Source organism: Nerophis ophidion, linkage group LG13, assembly GCF_033978795.1.
Source record: "Nerophis ophidion isolate RoL-2023_Sa linkage group LG13, RoL_Noph_v1.0, whole genome shotgun sequence".
In the NCBI taxonomy this organism is placed as follows: domain Eukaryota; kingdom Metazoa; phylum Chordata; class Actinopteri; order Syngnathiformes; family Syngnathidae; genus Nerophis; species Nerophis ophidion.
Genome location: NC_084623.1, coordinates 59,200,275 through 59,219,845, shown reverse-complemented (window position 1 = coordinate 59,219,845; position 19,571 = coordinate 59,200,275). Strand labels below are relative to the sequence as shown.

At 42.4% G+C, this 19,571-nt stretch overlaps 1 protein-coding gene across 2 annotated transcripts in view; it reads left to right on the top strand.

The window, feature by feature from the left end:
• The window catches only part of tiparp (TCDD-inducible poly(ADP-ribose) polymerase), a 68,724-nt gene that overhangs the window by 34,089 nt on the left and 15,064 nt on the right, over positions 1-19,571 (top strand). For both annotated transcript variants that reach the window (XR_009809336.1, XM_061919295.1), the window contains exons 3-4: positions 13,375-13,564; positions 17,866-18,053. Coding sequence is in view for 1 of the 2 variants with exons in the window: in XM_061919295.1 (XP_061775279.1) it covers positions 13,375-13,564; positions 17,866-18,053 (378 nt within the window). In the remaining variant the exon portion in view is untranslated. The remainder of the gene's footprint in view (positions 1-13,374; positions 13,565-17,865; positions 18,054-19,571) is intronic.

Sequence of the window (19,571 nt, the reverse complement as noted above, 5' to 3'; positions counted from 1 at the left end):
ACTATGGAAATCAGTTATTGGAGTTAGTTGTAGTAGTTACTTGTCCAACAAACAGGAAGTGGACTATGGAAATCAGTTATCAGAGTTAGTTGTAGTAGTTTATGTCAATGCTACTTGTCCAACAAACAGGAAGTGGACTATGGAAATCAGTTATTGGAGTTAGTTGTAGTAGTTACTTGTCCAACAAACAGGAAGTGGACTATGGAAATCAGTTATTGGAGTTAGTTGTAGTAGTTACTTGTCCAACAAACAGGAAGTGGACTATGGAAATCAGTTATTGGAGTTAGTTGTAGTAGTTACTTGTCCAACAAACAGGAAGTGGACTATGGAAATCAGTTATTGGAGTTAGTTGTAGTAGTTACTTGTCCAACAAACAGGAAGTGGACTATGGAAATCAGTTATCAGAGTTAGTTGTAGTAGTTTATGTCAATGCTACTTGTCCAACAAACAGGAAGTGGACTATGGAAATCAGTTATTGGAGTTAGTTGTAGTAGTTACTTGTCCAACAAACAGGAAGTGGACTATGGAAATCAGTTATTGGAGTTAGTTGTAGTAGTTACTTGTCCAACAAACAGGAAGTGGACTATGGAAATCAGTTATTGGAGTTAGTTGTAGTAGTTACTTGTCCAACAAACAGGAAGTGGACTATGGAAATCAGTTATCAGAGTTAGTTGTAGTAGTTTATGTCAATGCTACTTGTCCAACAAACAGGAAGTGGACTATGGAAATCAGTTATTGGAGTTAGTTGTAGTAGTTACTTGTCCAACAAACAGGAAGTGGACTATGGAAATCAGTTATTGGAGTTAGTTGTAGTAGTTACTTGTCCAACAAACAGGAAGTGGACTATGGAAATCAGTTATTGGAGTTAGTTGTAGTAGTTACTTGTCCAACAAACAGGAAGTGGACTATGGAAATCAGTTATCAGAGTTAGTTGTAGTAGTTTATGTCAATGCTACTTGTCCAACAAACAGGAAGTGGACTATGGAAATCAGTTATTGGAGTTAGTTGTAGTAGTTACTTGTCCAACAAACAGGAAGTGGACTATGGAAATCAGTTATTGGAGTTAGTTGTAGTAGTTACTTGTCCAACAAACAGGAAGTGGACTATAGAAATCAGTTATTGGAGTTAGTTGTAGTAGTTACTTGTCCAACAAACAGGAAATGGACTATGGAAATCAGTTATTGGAGTTAGTTGTAGTAGTTACTTGTCCAACAAACAGGAAGTGGACTATGGAAATCAGTTATTGGAGTTAGTTGTAGTAGTTACTTGTCCAACAAACAGGAAGTGGACTATGGAAATCAGTTATCAGAGTTAGTTGTAGTAGTTTATGGCAATGCTACTTGTCCAACAAACAGGAAGTGGACTATGGAAATCAGTTATCAAAGTTAGTTGTAATAGTTTATGTCAATGCTACTTGTCCAACAAACAGGAAGTGGACTATGGAAATCAGTTATCGGAGTTAGTTGTAGTAGTTACTTGTCCAACAAACAGGAAGTGGACTATGAAAATCAGTTATTGGAGTTAGTTGTAGTTGTTACTTGTCCATCAAACAGGAAGTGGACTATGGAAATCAGTTATTGGAGTTAGTTGTAGTAGTTACTTGTCCAACAAACAGGAAGTGGACTATGGAAATCAGTTATCAGAGTTAGTTGTAATAGTTTATGTCAATGCTACTTGTCCAACACACAGGAAGTGGACTATGGAAATCAGTTATCAGAGTTAGTTGTAATAGTTTATGTCAATGCTACTTGTCCAACAAACAGTAAGTGGACTATGGAAATCCGTTATCGGAGTTAGTTGTAGTAGTTACTTGTCCAACAAACAGGAAGTGGACTATGGAAATCAGTTATTGGAGTTAGTTGTAGTAGTTACTTGTCCAACAAACAGGAAGTGGACTATGGAAATCAGTTATCGGAGTTAGTTGTAGTAGTTACTTGTCCAACAAACAGGAAGTGGACTATGGAAATCAGTTGTTGGAGTTAGTTGTAGTAGTTACTTGTCCAACAAACAGGAAGTGGACTATGGAAATCAGTTATCAGAGTTAGTTGTAGTAGTTACTTGTCCAACAAACAGGAAGTGGACTATGGAAATCAGTTATTGGAGTTAGTTGTAATAGTTTATGTCAATGCTACTTGTCCAACAAACAGGAAGTGGACTATGGAAATCAGTTATCGGAGTTAGTTGTAGTAGTTACTTGTCCAACAAACAGGAAGTGGACTATGGAAATCAGTTATTGGAGTTAGTTGTAGTAGTTACTTGTCCAACAAACAGGAAGTGGACTATGGAAATCAGTTATCGGAGTTAGTTGTAGTAGTTACTTGTCCAACAAACAGGAAGTGGACTATGGAAATCAGTTATCAGAGTTAGTTGTAGTAGTTACTTGTCCAACAAACAGGAAGTGGACTATGGAAATCAGTTATTGGAGTTAGTTGTAATAGTTTATGTCAATGCTACTTGTCCAACAAACAGGAAGTGGACTATGGAAATCAGTTATCGGAGTTAGTTGTAGTAGTTACTTGTCCAACAAACAGGAAGTGGACTATGGAAATCAGTTATTGGAGTTAGTTGTAGTAGTTACTTGTCCAACAAACAGGAAGTGGACTATGGAAATCAGTTGTTGGAGTTAGTTGTAGTAGTTACTTGTCCAACAAACAGGAAGTGGACTATGGAAATCAGTTATCAGAGTTAGTTGTAGTAGTTACTTGTCCAACAAACAGGAAGTGGACTATGGAAATCAGTTATTGGAGTTAGTTGTAGTAGTTACTTGTCCAACAAACAGGAAGTGGACTATGGAAATCAGTTATCAGAGTTAGTTGTAATAGTTTATGTCAATGCTACTTGTCCAACACACAGGAAGTGGACTATGGAAATCAGTTATCAGAGTTAGTTGTAGTAGTTACTTGTCCAACAAACAGGAAGTGGACTATGGAAATCAGTTATCAGAGTTAGTTGTAGTAGTTACTTGTCCAACAAACAGGAAGTGGACTATGGAAATCAGTTATTGGAGTTAGTTGTAGTAGTTACTTGTCCAACAAACAGGAAGTGGACTATGGAAATCAGTTATCAGAGTTAGTTGTAGTAGTTACTTGTCCAACAAACAGGAAGTGGACTATGGAAATCAGTTATTGGAGTTAGTTGTAGTAGTTACTTGTCCAACAAACAGGAAGTGGACTATGGAAATCAGTTATCAGACTTAGTTGTAGTAGTTACTTGTCCAACAAACAGGAAGTGGACTATGGAAATCAGTTATTGGAGTTAGTTGTAGTCGTTACTTGTCCAACCAACTTGGAAGTGGACTATGTAAATCAGTTATCAGAGTTAGTTGTAGTAGTTACTTGTCCAACAAACAGGAAGTGGACTATGGAAATCAGTTATTGGAGTTAGTTGTAGTAGTTACTTGTCCAACAAACAGGAAGTGGACTATGTAAATCAGTTATTGGAGTTAGTTGTAGTAGTTACTTGTCCAACAAACAGGAAGTGGACTATGGAAATCAGTTATTGGAGTTAGTTGTAGTAGTTACTTGTCCAACACACAGGAAGTGGACTATGGAAATCAGTTATCAGAGTTACTTGTAGTAGTCACTTGTCCAACAAACAGGAAGTGGACTATGGAAATTAGTTGTTGGAGTTAGTTGTAGTAGTTACTTGTCCAACAAACAGGAAGTGGACTATGGAAATCAGTTATTGGAGTTAGTTGTAGTAGTTACTTGTCCAACAAACAGGAAGTGGACTATGGAAATCAGTTATTGGAGTTAGTTGTAATAGTTACTTGTCCAACAAACAGGAAGTGGACTATGGAAATCAGTTATCAGAGTTAGTTGTAATAGTTTGTCATTGCTACTTGTCCAACAAACAGGAAGTGGACTATGGAAATCAGTTATTGGAGTTAGTTGTAGTAGTTACTTGTCCAACAAACAGGAAGTGGACTATGGAAATAAGTTATTGGAGTTAGTTGTAGTAGTTACTTGTCCAACAAACAGGAAGTGGACTATGGAAATCAGTTATTGGAGTTAGTTGTAGTAGTTACTTGCCCAACAAACAGGAAGTGGACTATGGAAATCAGTTATTGGAGTTAGTTGTAGTCGTTACTTGTCCAACAAACAGGAAGTGGACTATGGAAATCAGTTATTGGAGTTAGTTGTAATAGTTTGTCATTGCTACTTGTCCAAAAAACAGGAAGTGGGGTGTGGAAAGCAGGCGACGTGGAGCTGACATGGACTGTGGAATCCAGGCATGACTCTTTGAGACCTGCATGTGTGTACATGACTCGGCCTAAAGAATGTGTGCCAGTGAGCGCTCCTCTCTTGTTTTCATCTGTGACGTTCACAATAGCATGACTGATGCTGGTATGTCAGCGTACGTGTCGCCGTGAGAAAATGGAAGGGGTGTGTGTGTGTGTGTGTGTGTGTGAGTGTGTGTGCGTGTGTGTGTGTGCGCGTGTGTGCGTGTGCGGGATTTAACGGACATTTTGACAATGCCATCAGTTTTGTTAACATTTATTTATGCGGGGTGAAAGACTTGTTGAAGGCCTCCCTTGGAGTGACGTGTGTACGCACACACCCTTCAGCTGCTTCGTACAAACACAGAGCAGGTTTGTCCTTTTTTTTTTTTTTTTCCCTGGCTTGCCTTTCACCTTTAGCACACACACAGTCAGCTGATGTTTTATTAGTCATTATTTATTCAAGTCTTTGGCTTGGAATAAGTTAGGGTGTGATGGACTTCACGTTTCAACCGATATGGTACCTCTGGGAATTGATATCGGTACTCAATTTTCAGTACTTTAGTGTCTGGAGCTACGTGCACAAATACACATTTAATCAGATTAAAAACCTAATCGGGGTAAAAAAAAAAAATGCTTCATGTAAACACACCATTCGAAATATTTTGACCCAATCACACGCATTCGGATCAAAATTTCAGTCTGATTGAGTCCGTTTTGGTCACATTAAAGCTAATCCAAGTGCTAACTGCTAGCCTCAAACATGCTCACAGAATATAACAGGAAGACGTGCCACAACCCGAACATAATCATAACATAAAAAGCACAGAACAGCTCCATTTCAAAAAGAGAGGTAAAACAAAAGTAGTGAACAAAATGATAAATAAATACCATGATGACGTCGGACAAGCAGAAATGCACAAAGCCATTGTTTGTTTCAGGGAAAGTCGACTGCTTCTTCAACACCTGCAGTGAGCGAACTCGTCCAAACGATGGCGACATTGCACAAAGAATAACACACTTTCCCGTTTGTTAGGTTCTGCGCATGTCAAAGTAAAACATTCTGATTTAAGGTTTGTGATGCATGAAATTCCACGTCATAATCAAGATGTAAGATAATTCATGGCACTGGGGTCAAAGTCAAGGCCCGGGGGCCACATCTAGCCCGCTGCATCATTTTATGTGGCCCACAAAAAACTGGTGATATTGTTTCAATAAAGAAAATATATTTTCAATTTTTTTCTGATTACCCGGAGAAGGAACAAGTAATAGAGGAACTTCTGCATTTCTCAAGCGATTTGAAGCGTTCCACCATCCACACACTCATCTCACTCTGGACTTTCAAGCATTCCAGTTCTGCTCACAACTTGCACACATTGCACATTCTACTTTATTGATATTGTTTACGTATCCATGGCGATATCTGTTGATATCGTTTTATCTCCAAGACCGAGCAGAAATCATCCTGGACTTACACCTGGCCCAAAACCTGACCTAAAAAAAAGTGTATATTAGTGTTGTCTCGATACCAGTCATTTTAGTACCGGTAGAGTGGCCGGGTCAGCTACTTGAGGGTTGCAGGTTCGATCCTAGTCACTGCCGTTGTGTCCTTGGGCAAGACACTTTTTACCCACCTGCTCCCAGTGCCACCCACACTGCTTTAAATGGAACTTAGATATTGGGTTTCACTATGTAAAGCACTTTGAGTCACTCGAGAAAAGCGCTATATAAATATAATTCACTTCACTTCACTAAATGTGTTTCGATACTTTTCTAAATCAATGGGACCACAAAAAAATTTAATTATTGCCTTGTTTGAACAACAAATGTTAGTGTAGATGAAACATATGTTTATTATTGTCATTTAGTCCTTAAATAAGCTGTTGAACATACTAGACAACTTGTCTTTTAGTAGTAAGTAAACAAACAAAGACTCCTAATTAGTCTGCAGTAACATATTGTGTCATTTATACACCTGTTATTTTGTCTACATTATTAGGGACAAACTGTAAAAATGGATTATTAATCCACTTGTTCATTTACTGTTAATATCTGCTTATTTTCTGTTCTAACTTGTTCTATCTACACTTCTGTTCAAATGTAATAATCACTTATTCTTCTCTTTTTTTGATACTTGAAGTGAAGTGAATTATATTTATATAGCGCTTTTCTCAAGTGACTCAAAGCGCTTTACATAGTGAAACCCAATATCTAAGTTACATTTAAAGCAGTGTGGGGGGCACTGGGAGCAGGTGGGTAAAGTGTCTTGCCCAAGGACACAAGGCCAGTAACTAGGATGGCACAAGCGGGAATCGAACCTGCAACCCTCAAGTTGCTGGCGCGGCCACTCTACCAACCAAGCTATGCCGCCCCAACTTGACATTAGTTTTGGATAATACCACAGATTTAGATATCGATATGATACCAAGAAGTTACAGGATCATACAATAAAATATATTACCTAATAAACCAATAATAATATGGTTAAAAAATACTGATGTGAAGGGTAGGTGTCGCCCTGTTTTCTGTTTGAACATGTTCTATCTACACTTCTGTTCAAATATAATAATCACTTATTCTTCTCTTCTTTGATACTTGACATTAGTTTTGGATGATACCACACATTTAGATATCGATTTGATACCAAAAAGTTACAGGATCATACATTGGTCATATTCAAAGTCCTCATGTGTCCGGGGAAATATTTCCTGACTTTATAAACATAAAACGAATTTAATTAAACATAAGAAGATTTTGTGATGCTGAAAAATATCAATGTAATCATAGTAGTATCGACTACATACACTCTTGTACTTGGTATCATTACAGTGGATGTCAGGTGTATATCCACCCATGGCGTTTGTTTACATTGTGATGCCAGTGAGCTATTGTATCCCCCTACGGTGTGTGTTTAGCTATTCCTCGTCCTCCAGTGATAATGTTACTTGCAAGAAAGATACTTTATTTGTCGCCATGGAGACGAGGATTAGTGATTTAGAAGTAGCAAATGCTAAAAAATGCGTCCATTTTCCCTTTTCTGTCTACACACTGTCTGCTTGTAAGTACTCCGTGCGTGTGCGCTGCCGAACATGCTCCTCTTACAGAAGGCGTTTTTAGAGTTAAACGTCACTTTTATCTTTAATTTTTACACCAAAATGCGTCCATTCTCCCTTTTCTGTCTACACACTGTCTGCTTGTAAGTACTCTGTGCGTGTGCGCTGCCGAACATGCTCCTCTTACAGAAGACGTTTTTAGAGTTAAACGTCACTTTTATCTTTAATTTTTACACCAAAATGCGTCCATTCTCCCTTTTCTGTCTACACACTGTGTCTGCCTGGAAGTACTCTGTGTGTGTGCACTGCCGAACATGCTGCTCTTACTAAAGGCATTTTTAGAGTTAAACGTCGCTTTTATCTTTACTTCCATCCATCCATTTCCTACCGCTTATTCCCTTTGGGGTAGCGGGGGGCGCTGGTGCTTATCTCAGCTACAATCGGGCGGAAGGCGGTGTACACCCTGGACAAGTTGCCACCTCATCACAGGGCCAACACAGATAGACAGACAACACTCACATTCACACACTAGGGACCATTTAGTGTTGCCAATCAATTTTTACACCAAAATGCGTCCATTCTCCCTTTTCTGTCTACACACTGTCTGCTTGGAAGTACTCTGTGTGTGTGCGCTGCCGAACATGCTCCTCTTACTGAAGGCGTTTTTTTATTGTTAAACGTCACTTTTATCTTTACTTTTTACACCAAAATGCATCCATTCTCCCTTTTCTGTTTACACACTGTCTGCTTGTAAGTACTCTGTGTGTGTGCGCTGCCGAACATGCTCCTCTTACAGAAGGTGTTTTTATTGTTAAACGTCACTTTTATCTTTACTTTTTACACAAATGCGTCCATTCTCCCTTTTCTGTCTACACAGTGTGTCTGCCTGTAAGTACTCTGTGTGTGTGCGCTGCCGAACATGCTCCTCTTACAGAAGGCGTTTTTAGAGTTAAACGTCACTTTTATCTTTAATTTTTACACCAAAATGCGTCCATTCTCCCCTTTTCTGTCCACACACTGTAACTGCCTGTAAGTACTCTGTGTGTGTGCGCTGCCGAACATGCTCCTCTTACAGAAGGCGTTTTTCGAGTTAAACGTCGCTTATATCTTTAATTTTTACACCAAAATGCGGCCATTCTCCCTTTTCTGTTTACACACTGTCTGCTTGTAAGTACTCTGTGTGTGTGCGCTGCCGAACATGCTCCTTTTACTGAAGGTGTTTTTATTGTTAAACGTCACTTTTATCTTTACTTTTTACACAAATGCGTCCATTCTCCCTTTTCTGTCTACACAGTGTGTCTGCCTGTAAGTACTCGGTGTGTGTGCGCTGCCGAACATGCTCCTCTTACAGAAGGCGTTTTTAGAGTTAAACGTCACTTTTATCTTTAGTTTTTACACCAAAATGCGTCCATTCTCCCTTTTCTGTCCACACACTGTAACTGCCTGTAAGTACTCTGTGTGTGTGCGCTGCCGAACAAGCTCCTCTTACTGAAGGCGTTTTTAGAGTTAAACGTCACTTTTATTTTTACTTTTTACACCAAAATGCGTCCATTCTCCCTTTTCTGTTTACACACTGTGTCTGCCTTTAAGTACTCTGTGTGTGTGCACTGCCGAACATGCTTCTCTTACAGAAGGCGTTTTTCGAGTTAAACGTCACTTTTAGCTTTAGTTTTTACACCAAAATGCGTCCATTCTCCCTTTTCTGTCCACACACTGTGTCTGCCTGTAAGTACTCTGTGTGTGTGCGCTGCCGAACATGCTCCTCTTACAGAAGGTGTTTTTAGAGTTAAACGTCACTTTTATCTTTAATTTTTACACCAAAATGCGTCCATTCTCCCTTTTCTGTCCACACACTGTGTCTGCCTGGAAGTACTCTGATCATGCTCCTCTGCTGGTAAATCAGCAATGTCATGACGCGCCGTCATGCCTGTTAAAAAAATAAAAAATGAAAAGGGGAACAGGTACTTTTCAAACAGTATAGTACTGTTTTTGATTTGTTAGTACCGCAATACTATTCTGGTACCGGTGTATTGTTCCCTCCTCTTCCCTGCCGCCTCCTTCCACCTTTTCCTGGACCTCCAGGTGCCCAGCAGCTCGTTTGAGTGCACTTCATTTCACCGGTGGTAGTGTTGGAGCGGCCCAAAGCAGACATGGCGGGGGCGAGGGGCGGGGGGGACACACCATGAGGAGCGGTGAGGCGAGGACGCCGCTGGATAATGGCGCCAAGTAGACTTTGCTTCTCTGGCCGGTGAAGCGGGAAGGGGAAGTAGCGCAGGTGTCTCTGGGGGGGGAGAGACCATGCGGCTGCTGTCTCAGCTCTTTCCGCAAAAAAGCAACTGGACACAAATGTACTTTTTCCTAATCTCATCCGCGCGTCATCAAACATTTTCTAATTCGTGGAAGGCGGCTGCAAGTGTGCATGGATGATGCATCACTGAGTTGGACCGCACGTGTGCTTTGAATAGTTTTAGTTCCTCTCAGTCACAGCATGACTTGGTGCGGAGAATTGTGCTGACTCAGCATCTCTGGTGCTTTGTCATCACTATCATCCAAACACTTTTTTGTCCTGCAGCATCCATCTGCACGCTGGGGTTTGTTTCCCTTTCTAGAGATAAGTAGCAAACCAGCTGGATACACGCTACATATTATTTACAGTAGGAGGGCTGGAATCTAACCGCGGCCATTGACGCCACCGCCCTTGTCATTTCCCGTAATGCCCTGAAACAGTGTTTGTCAACCACTGTGCCGCGGCACACTAGTTTACCGTGAGATATTGTCTGGTGTGCCGTGGGAAATGATGCACCCTCACCTAATTGGTCCATAAAATATATTTTGCTAATCCATCCATTCATCCGTCTTCTTCCGCTTATCCGACGTCGGGTAGCGGGGGCAGCAGCCTAAGCAGAGAAGCACAGACTTCCCTCTCCCCAGCCAGTTCGTCCATCTCCTCCCGGGGGATCCCGAGGCGTTCCCAGGAGACATACCGTATTTCCTTGAATTGCCGCCAGGGCGCTAATTCATTTAAAACGTCTTCTCACTCCAGCACTTACCAAAGGCATGCGGTAAATTTAGGCCTGCGCTTATAAATTTGAGTGTGATGTAAAGATACCATCATGAAAAGCACATTTAATTAAAAAAAAAACGTTATTATGGTCTTACCTTTACTTATAAATGAAGTCCATGTGCAGCTCCTTCTGATCAAAAGCATCGATAACTTGTTTATAGAAGTCTTCCTTATCTTTCTTCAGTTTTAAAAGTCTCTCTGTCTCGATGGAGATCTTCCTTTATTACCTCCTGCTTCCATTGAAAGTCCAGTTTAGAAAACGGTTTAATTTTAGATATGTAATCCTCCATGTTAAAAGTGAAAAAATCACTCTTGCTGCTTGTTGTCACTTCTTCTGCAGCCGAGTAGTCGCAAGAAGGATCACTAGCGCCCTCTACCACCAGGAGGCGGGAGTCATTTAATGACTCATATTTGACACACGCAGCTACGGTATATTAATAAAACATAGCTGCTTACTGTTCTTTTTAGCATATTCAATAGCTTGGACCTTAAATCCTACTGAATAGCTCTTAATCTTCTTCCCTTTATGCGATTTCAAATAATTGAAATCAGCCTCCTCCATTTTGAAAATGATGACAGGTGAGGTGTCACTCGTGACGTGACGAGTTTGACCCTGTGGAAATTCTAGACATGCGCTAATAAAAATAATATTTTGCGAAACGAGTTTGACCCGACTAATTCTAGACAGGCGTATACTATAAGGAAATGCGGTAATTGTCAAGTCGAAAAACGGCCTTTGTGAGAGTTTCCCTTTTAACATGTTTTAGTACATTTGACACAGGCGCGCACACGCAGTCGTTGCTCTTGAAGCACTTCCAGACGGACGCACAATCACCAGGCACATTTCTGTCAATTAGTTTCCCGGGAAACCAAATCAATGAGGCCATTAACCTTGAACTGGGCGTGCGTGCATCTTTCTTTTTGGCCGTGTGGAGCGTTTATTGTAGCTGACGTGTGTGTGTGTGTGTGTGTGTGTGTGTGTGTGTGTGTGTGTGTGTGTGTGTGTCTGGGTGTGCTGACATAGCGTGCCAATGTACAGTAGGAGTATGATGGCCATATTAATGCCAGTGTTGTGTCTGACCCAGAAAGCCTCCCTGCCAGGGGCCATATGGAGGACTAATGTGGAGGGACTGTCGCCCCACCCCAAAACTCTCACACAATACTTTTTACTTTTCCAGACAGCGCCAGGGGAAGAAAGGCCACCGAGTACACATTTTTCTCGACTCACTTTCCATTATTCTGGATTTGACGACATCTTTTTGTCAAATGTATGTTCTAAAGCAGGGGTCGGCAACCCTAAATGGGATGGACCAAACAGGACCGAAAATATTCAAAACTAATCCGTCTGGAGCTGCAAAATTTTAACACCTAATTTGAGTGTTATCTAGATTAGCTATATTAGCCTACTATCAACATGACTTTAAAAGTATTTTATAAGTGTTATAATGAAGGCAACACATGATGTAAGTGTCAATATTAGCTAAATTAGCCTACTATCAAAATGACTTAAAAAGTCTTCTATAGGAGATATAATAAAGGCAACACATGATGTAAGTGTCTATATTAGCTATAATAACCTAGTATCAAAATTACTTTAAAAGTCTTATATAAAGGCCCCTCCCAACTCCACAGACATGCACCTGGGGATAGGCCCCTCCCTCCTCCAAAAACATGCACCTGGGGATAGGTTGATAGTCAACACTAAATGCTCCCTAGTGTGTGAATGTTGTCTATCTGTGTTGGCCCTGTGATGAGGTGGCCACTTGTCCAGGGTGTAAATGCCTTCCGCCCGAATGCAGCTGAGATAGGCTCCAGCACACCCCTGCGACCCTGAAAGGAACAAGCGGTAGAAAAAGGGATGGATGGACATTTTATTATTTGATCATGTTGTATTGCATTGTAATCTTTTGTTTTTTTTGATGGACCTCAGGAAGAATAGAATCTCCACTGCTGTGTCCACTAATGGGGATCCATCCATCCATTTTCTACCGCTTATTCCCTTTCGGGGTCGCGGGGGGCGCTGGTGCCTATCTCAGTTACAATCGGGCGGAAGGCAGGGTACACCCTGGACAAGTGGCCACCTCATCACAGGGCCAACACAGATAGACAGACAACATTCACACACTAGGGACCATTTAGTGTTGCCAATCAACCTATCCCCAGGTGCATGTCTTTGGAGGTGGGAGGGGCCTATCCCCAGGTGCATGTCTTTGGAGGTGGGAGGGGCCTATCCCCAGGTGCATGTCTTTGGCGGTGGGAGGGGCCTATCCCCAGGTGCATGTCTTTGGAGGTGGGAGGGGCCTATCCCCAGGTGCATGTCTTTGGAGGTGGGAGGGGCCTATCCCCAGGTGCATGTCTTTGGAGGTGGGAGGGGCCTATCCCCAGGTGCATGTTTTTGGAGGTGGGAGGGGCCTATCCCCAGGTGCATGTCTTTGGAGGTGGGAGGAAGCCGGAGTACCCGGAGGGAACCCACGCATTCACGGGGAGAACATGCAAACTCCACACAGAAAGATCCCCAGCCTGGATTTGAACCCAGGACTGCAGGACCTTCGTATTGTGAGGCAGACGCACTAACCCCTCTGCCACCGTGACGCCTACTAATGGGGTACTTCATCAAATAAACTCAATTAAACTGTGTTGAGTTCAAGGGCCGCTGAAATGAATAGGACAAAAGAGCGCTCGCCAAATGCTGTCATGAGTGGTGCGTGTTTGAAGTAAACATTGGGATTTCTAACAGTTAGGAAGGTTTGTGTCATGTTTGTCCTCCTTTCTTCTCTCATCTTTTCCCATTTTCCCACATTTCACACAAACACGAAGGTGTCCATTTGTCTGTCATCGTGTTGTGAGGAAAACACACAAACGCATCTCTAGCGGCGGCGTGGATGTTTTCCTGGGTTGCAGGTGTTGTCGCTGTGAAGCCACTCCCTGGCTGACAGGTGCAGGTGCTCCAGGTTAATGTGGCCGCTTCGAAAGCGTCAACAATTTCTGAATTCAAACGATGTTGCCTTCAATGACGTCCTCCTTTTGTGTGCTTTCAGGGGCTCGGTGTTCTCCCTGGACTTTGGCGCCATGCGGGTGGGTGACCTGAAGTTTGACCGCGTCCGGCGACTGACCACTCCCCCCAGCCCCTTCCCCGTGCCGGGGACAACCTCAGGCCCCGCCCCCAGCTGTCACACCGTGTGGAAGTACTACTGCAGAGACAACTTTGGATGGAGGGAATACTCTGAGGTGACCCAATGATATCGATGTGTATCGCGACACGCTCCTAACCAATATCAATAAAATCGATCAGTTTTTTCTTCGGATGGAGGGAATACTCTGAGGTGACCCAATGATATCGATGTGTATCGCGACACGCTCCTAACCAATATCAATGAAATCAATCAGTTTTTTCTTCGGATGGAGGGAATACTCTGAGGTGACCCAATGATATCGATGTGTATCGCGACACGCTCGCAACCAATATCAATGAAATCAATCAGTTTTTTCTTCGGATGGAGGGAATACTCTGAGGTGACCCAATGATATCGATGTGTATCGCGACACGCTCCTAACCAATATCAATAAAATCGATCAGTTTTTTCTTCGGATGGAGGGAATACTCTGAGGTGACCCAATGATATCGATGTGTATCGCGACACGCTCCTAACCAATATCAATGAAATCGATCAGTTTTTTCTTCGGATGGAGGGAATACTCTGAGGTGACCCAATGATATCGATGTGTATCGCGACACGCTCCTAACCAATATCAATAAAATCGATCAGTTTTTTCTTCGGATGGAGGGAATACTCTGAGGTGACCCAATGATATCGATGTGTATCGCGACACGCTCGTAACCAATATCAATGAAATCAATCAGTTTTTTCTTCGGATGGAGGGAATACTCTGAGGTGACCCAATGATATCGATGTGTATCGCGACACGCTCCTAACCAATATCAATGAAATCAATCAGTTTTTTCTTCGGATGGAGGGAATACTCTGAGGTGACCCAATGATATCGATGTGTATCGCGACACGCTCCTAACCAATATCAATGAAATCGATCAGTTTTTTCTTCGGATGGAGGGAATACTCTGAGGTGACCCAATGATATCGATGTGTATCGCGACACGCTCCTAACCAATATCAATAAAATCGATCAGTTTTTTCTTCAGATGGAGGGAATACTCTGAGGTGACCCAATGATATCGATGTGTATCGCGACACGCTCCTAACCAATATCAATAAAATCGATCAGTTTTTTCTTCGGATGGAGGGAATACTCTGAGGTGACCCAATGATATCGATGTGTATCGCGACACGCTCCTAACCAATATCAATGAAATCAATCAGTTTTTTCTTCGGATGGAGGGAATACTCTGAGGTGACCCAATGATATCGATGTGTATCGCGACACGCTCGTAACCAATATCAATGAAATCAATCAGTTTTTTCTTCGGATGGAGGGAATACTCTGAGGTGACCCAATGATATCGATGTGTATCGCGACACGCTCCTAACCAATATCAATAAAATCGATCAGTTTTTTCTTCAGATGGAGGGAATACTCTGAGGTGACCCAATGATATCGATGTGTATCGCGACACGCTCCTAACCAATATCAATGAAATCAATCAGTTTTTTCTTCGGATGGAGGGAATACTCTGAGGTGACCCAATGATATCGATGTGTATCGCGACACGCTCCTAACCAATATCAATAAAATCGATCAGTTTTTTCTTCGGATGGAGGGAATACTCTGAGGTGACCCAATGATATCGATGTGTATCGCGACACGCTCCTAACCAATATCAATAAAATCGATCAGTTTTTTCTTCGGATGGAGGGAATACTCTGAGGTGACCCAATGATATCGATGTGTATCGCGACACGCTCGTAACCAATATCAATGAAATCAATCAGTTTTTTCTTCGGATGGAGGGAATACTCTGAGGTGACCCAATGATATCGATGTGTATCGCGACACGCTCGTAACCAATATCAATGAAATCAATCAGTTTTTTCTTCGGATGGAGGGAATACTCTGAGGTGACCCAATGATATCGATGTGTATCGCGACACGCTCCTAACCAATATCAATAAAATCGATCAGTTTTTTCTTCAGATGGAGGGAATACTCTGAGGTGACCCAATGATATCGATGTGTATCGCGACACGCTCGTAACCAATATCAATGAAATCAATCAGTTTTTTCTTCGGATGGAGGGAATACTCTGAGGTGACCCAATGATATCGATGTGTATCGCGACACGCTCGTAACCAATATCAATGAAATCAATCAGTTTTTTCTTCGGATGGAGGGAATACTCTGAGGTGACCCAATGATATCGATGTGTATCGCGACACGCTCGTAACCAATATCAATGAAATCAATCAGTTTTTTCTTCGGATGGAGGGAATACTCTGGGGTGACCCAATGATATCGATGTGTATCGCGACACGCTCGCAACCAATATCAATGAAATCAATCAGTTTTTTCTTCGGATGGAGGGAATACTCTGAGGTGACCCAATGATATCGATGTGTATCGCGACACGCTCGTAACCAATATCAATGAAATCAATCAGTTTTTTCTTCGGATGGAGGGAATACTCTGAGGTGACCCAATGATATCGATGTGTATCGCGACACGCTCGTAACCAATATCAATGAAATCAATCAGTTTTTTCTTCGGATGGAGGGAATACTCTGAGGTGACCCAATGATATCGATGTGTATCGCGACACGCTCCTAACCAATATCAATAAAATCGATCAGTTTTTTCTTCAGTGGTAGAAAAGTGGAAGTGTGGAAGCAAGGTTGGTTGCAGGAACAAAGACACACACATAGACAGAAAAGCAAGCCCAAATAAGCAACTAACAAACTCATCTCGCAAGATTTGTAAGCGACTTTGTAAACCGAGCAACACAGGAAGTGATCGCTGATCAGTTAGCATTACACGCTAACAGCCAATCAGGCGACAGTATCAACCAACAGGTTTGGTTGAGTTTTCGCATGGCGGGAAAAGAGAGAGGAGAAGTTTTTGAAAGTTTTCAGTGGGACCGTAGTCAGACCCATGTGGTGTGTACATGATGCAAGGCAAGAGCGCTAACACCACACCACCTTAGCTCACCCTTTAGAGCACAGCTGTGACTTCCTGCCTTTAAACCTGCAGAAAATAGTTCTTCTCAGGTTTCTACATTTTCACACTTTGCACTATTTTCTTACACTTTATGAAGCATTTCTTACATATTCCTACATTTTAAGAGCTTATTGTGAAGTGTTCAATGGGATTTTAGTACTTTGTTGACATTGTTTGAGTCTTTTCCACGCTTGTGTTGACATTTGTGAATTATATTTATATAGCGCTTTTCTCTAGTGACTCAAAGTGCTTTACATAGTGAAACCCAATATCTAAGTTACATTTAAAGCAGTGTGGGTGGCACTGGGAGCAGGTGGGTCAAGTGTCTTGCCCAAGGACACAACGGCAGTGACTAGGATGGCGGAAGCGGGAATCGAACCTGCAACCCTCAAGTTGCTGGCACGGCTGCTCTACCAACCGAGCTATACCGCCCCATATAGAAGTAATCATCAACTTAAATTGAAGTGAAGTGAAGTGAAGTGAATTATATTTATATAGCGCTTTTCTCTAGTGACTCAAAGCGCTTTACATAGTGAAACCCAATATCTAAGTTACATTTAAAGCAGTGTGGGTGGCACTGGGGGCAGGTGGGTAAAAAGTGTCTTGCCCAAGGACACAACGGCAGTGACTAGGATGACGGAAGTGGGAATCGAACCTGCAACCCTCAAGTTGTTGGCACGGCCGCTCTACCAACTGAGCTATACCGCCCCATATAGAAGTAATCATCAACTTAAATTGAAGTGAAGTGAAGTGAATTATATTTATATAGCGCTTTTCTCTAGTGACTCAAAGCGCTTTACATAGCGAAACCCAATATCTAAGTTACATTTAAAGCAGTGTGGGTGGCACTGGGAGCAGGTGGGTAAAGTGTCTTGCCCAAGGACACAACGGCAGTGACTAGGATGACAGAAGTGGGAATCGAACCTGCAACCCTCAAGTTGTTGGCACGGTCACTCCACCAAACGAGCTGTGCTGCCCCATTTCCTTCCTGCCTTGATAGCTGAGGGATTATAATCACAGGAAGTTCCAATAAAACACATTATTCTCCTGATCCTTATTTTTCCTGGGTCATAAAAAATATCAATAATTATCAATATCGCCCGATATAACAATAATATTACATAATTACTGCATAACAAAAGTTAATTTCCATAGTTAAATAAGAATAACCGGGCAAAATAATGTTACACAGACGTTATTTTCTGCCACTAAGCCTGCAGAAAATAGTTCTTCTCAGGCTTCTATAACATAATTATCTCCTTATTTTCCACAGCTTTTAAATAATATCAATAATTATGCAATGATAAAAGACGATACAGTTTGCAGTGATATCACCCAGGATCACACACATCTTCTCCAACTTCCTGGTTGTGACTCTAAAGGCTCTTCTGTCTCTCCATCAGCCGGTGGTGAAGCTCATCGAAAAGGCGACGGTGAGAGGTCTGAAGGAGGTGCGCTTCATCACGCTGCAGAACCAGTACATCCTGAACATCAGGGAGGGCTTCCAGCAGAACGCCATGTTTGGCTTCAGGCGCCAGATCAAAAGGCGACCAATGTTCATGTCCTCCGTCATGCTGGCTCCCCTCTTAGAGTGAGTAGCACCTGGTTTATACACCTTTATACACCTGCTTTATACACCATGTGACCACCACACCTGCTGGTTTATACACCTTGCTAACCACCACACCTGCTGCTTTATACACCTTGCTAACCACCACACCTGCTGCTTTATACATCATGTGACCAACACACCTGCTGCTTTATACATCATGTGACCACCACACCTGCTGCTTTATACACCATGTGACCACCACACCTGCTGCTTTATACACCTTGCTAACCACCACACCTGCTGCTTTATACACCTTGCTAACCACCACACCTGCTGCTTTATACACCTTGCTAACCACCACACCTGCTGCTTTATACATCATGTGACCAACACACCTGCTGCTTTATACATCATGTGACCACCACACCTGCTGCTTTATACACCATGTGACCACCACACCTGCTGCTTTATACACCTTGCTAACCACCACACCTGCTGCTTTATACACCTTGCTAACCACCACACCTGCTGCTTTATACACCTTGCTAACCACCACACCTGCTGCTTTATACACCTTGCTAACCACCACACCTGCTGCTTTATACACCTTGCTAACCACCACACCTGCTGCTTTATACATCATGTGACCAACACACCTGCTGCTTTATACACCTTGCTAACCACCACACCTGCTGCTTTATACACCATGTGACCACCACACCTGCTGCTTTATACACCTTGCTAACCACCACACCTGCTGCTTTATACACCTTGCTAACCAACACACCTGCTGCTTTATACACCTTGCTAACCACCACACCTGCTGCTTTATACACCATGCTAACCACCACACCTGCTGCTTTATACACCTTGCTAACCACCACACCTGCTGCTTTATACATCATGTGACCACCACACCTGCTGCTTTATACACCTTGTGACCACCACACCTGCTGCTTTATACACCTTGCTAACCACCACACCTGCTGCTTTATACACCTTGTGACCACCACACCTGCTGCTTTATACACCTTGTGACCACCACACCTGCTGCTTTATACATCATGTGACCACCACACCTGCTGCTTTATACACCTTGCTAACCACCACACCTGCTGCTTTATACACCTTGCTAACCACCACACCTGCTGCTTTATACACCTTGCTAACCACCACACCTGCTGCTTTATACACCTTGCTAACCAACACACCTGCTGCTTTATACACCTTGCCAACCACCACACCTGCTGCTTTATACACCTTGTGACCACCACACCTGCTGCTTTATACACCTTGCTAACCACTCAAGTCCGGTATTGACATAGAGGCCACATTGGAACCATATTAAATCTACATTGGGGCCACATTGTGACCACATTGAGGCCACGTTAATTCCACATTAGGACCACATTGGATCCAGTATTGGGGCCACATTGTGACCACATTGAGGCCACGTTAATTCCACATTGGGACCACATTGGATCCAGTATTGGGGCCATATTGTGACCACATTGGAAACACATTGAGGCCAAAATGGTTCCACATTGGGCAACTTTG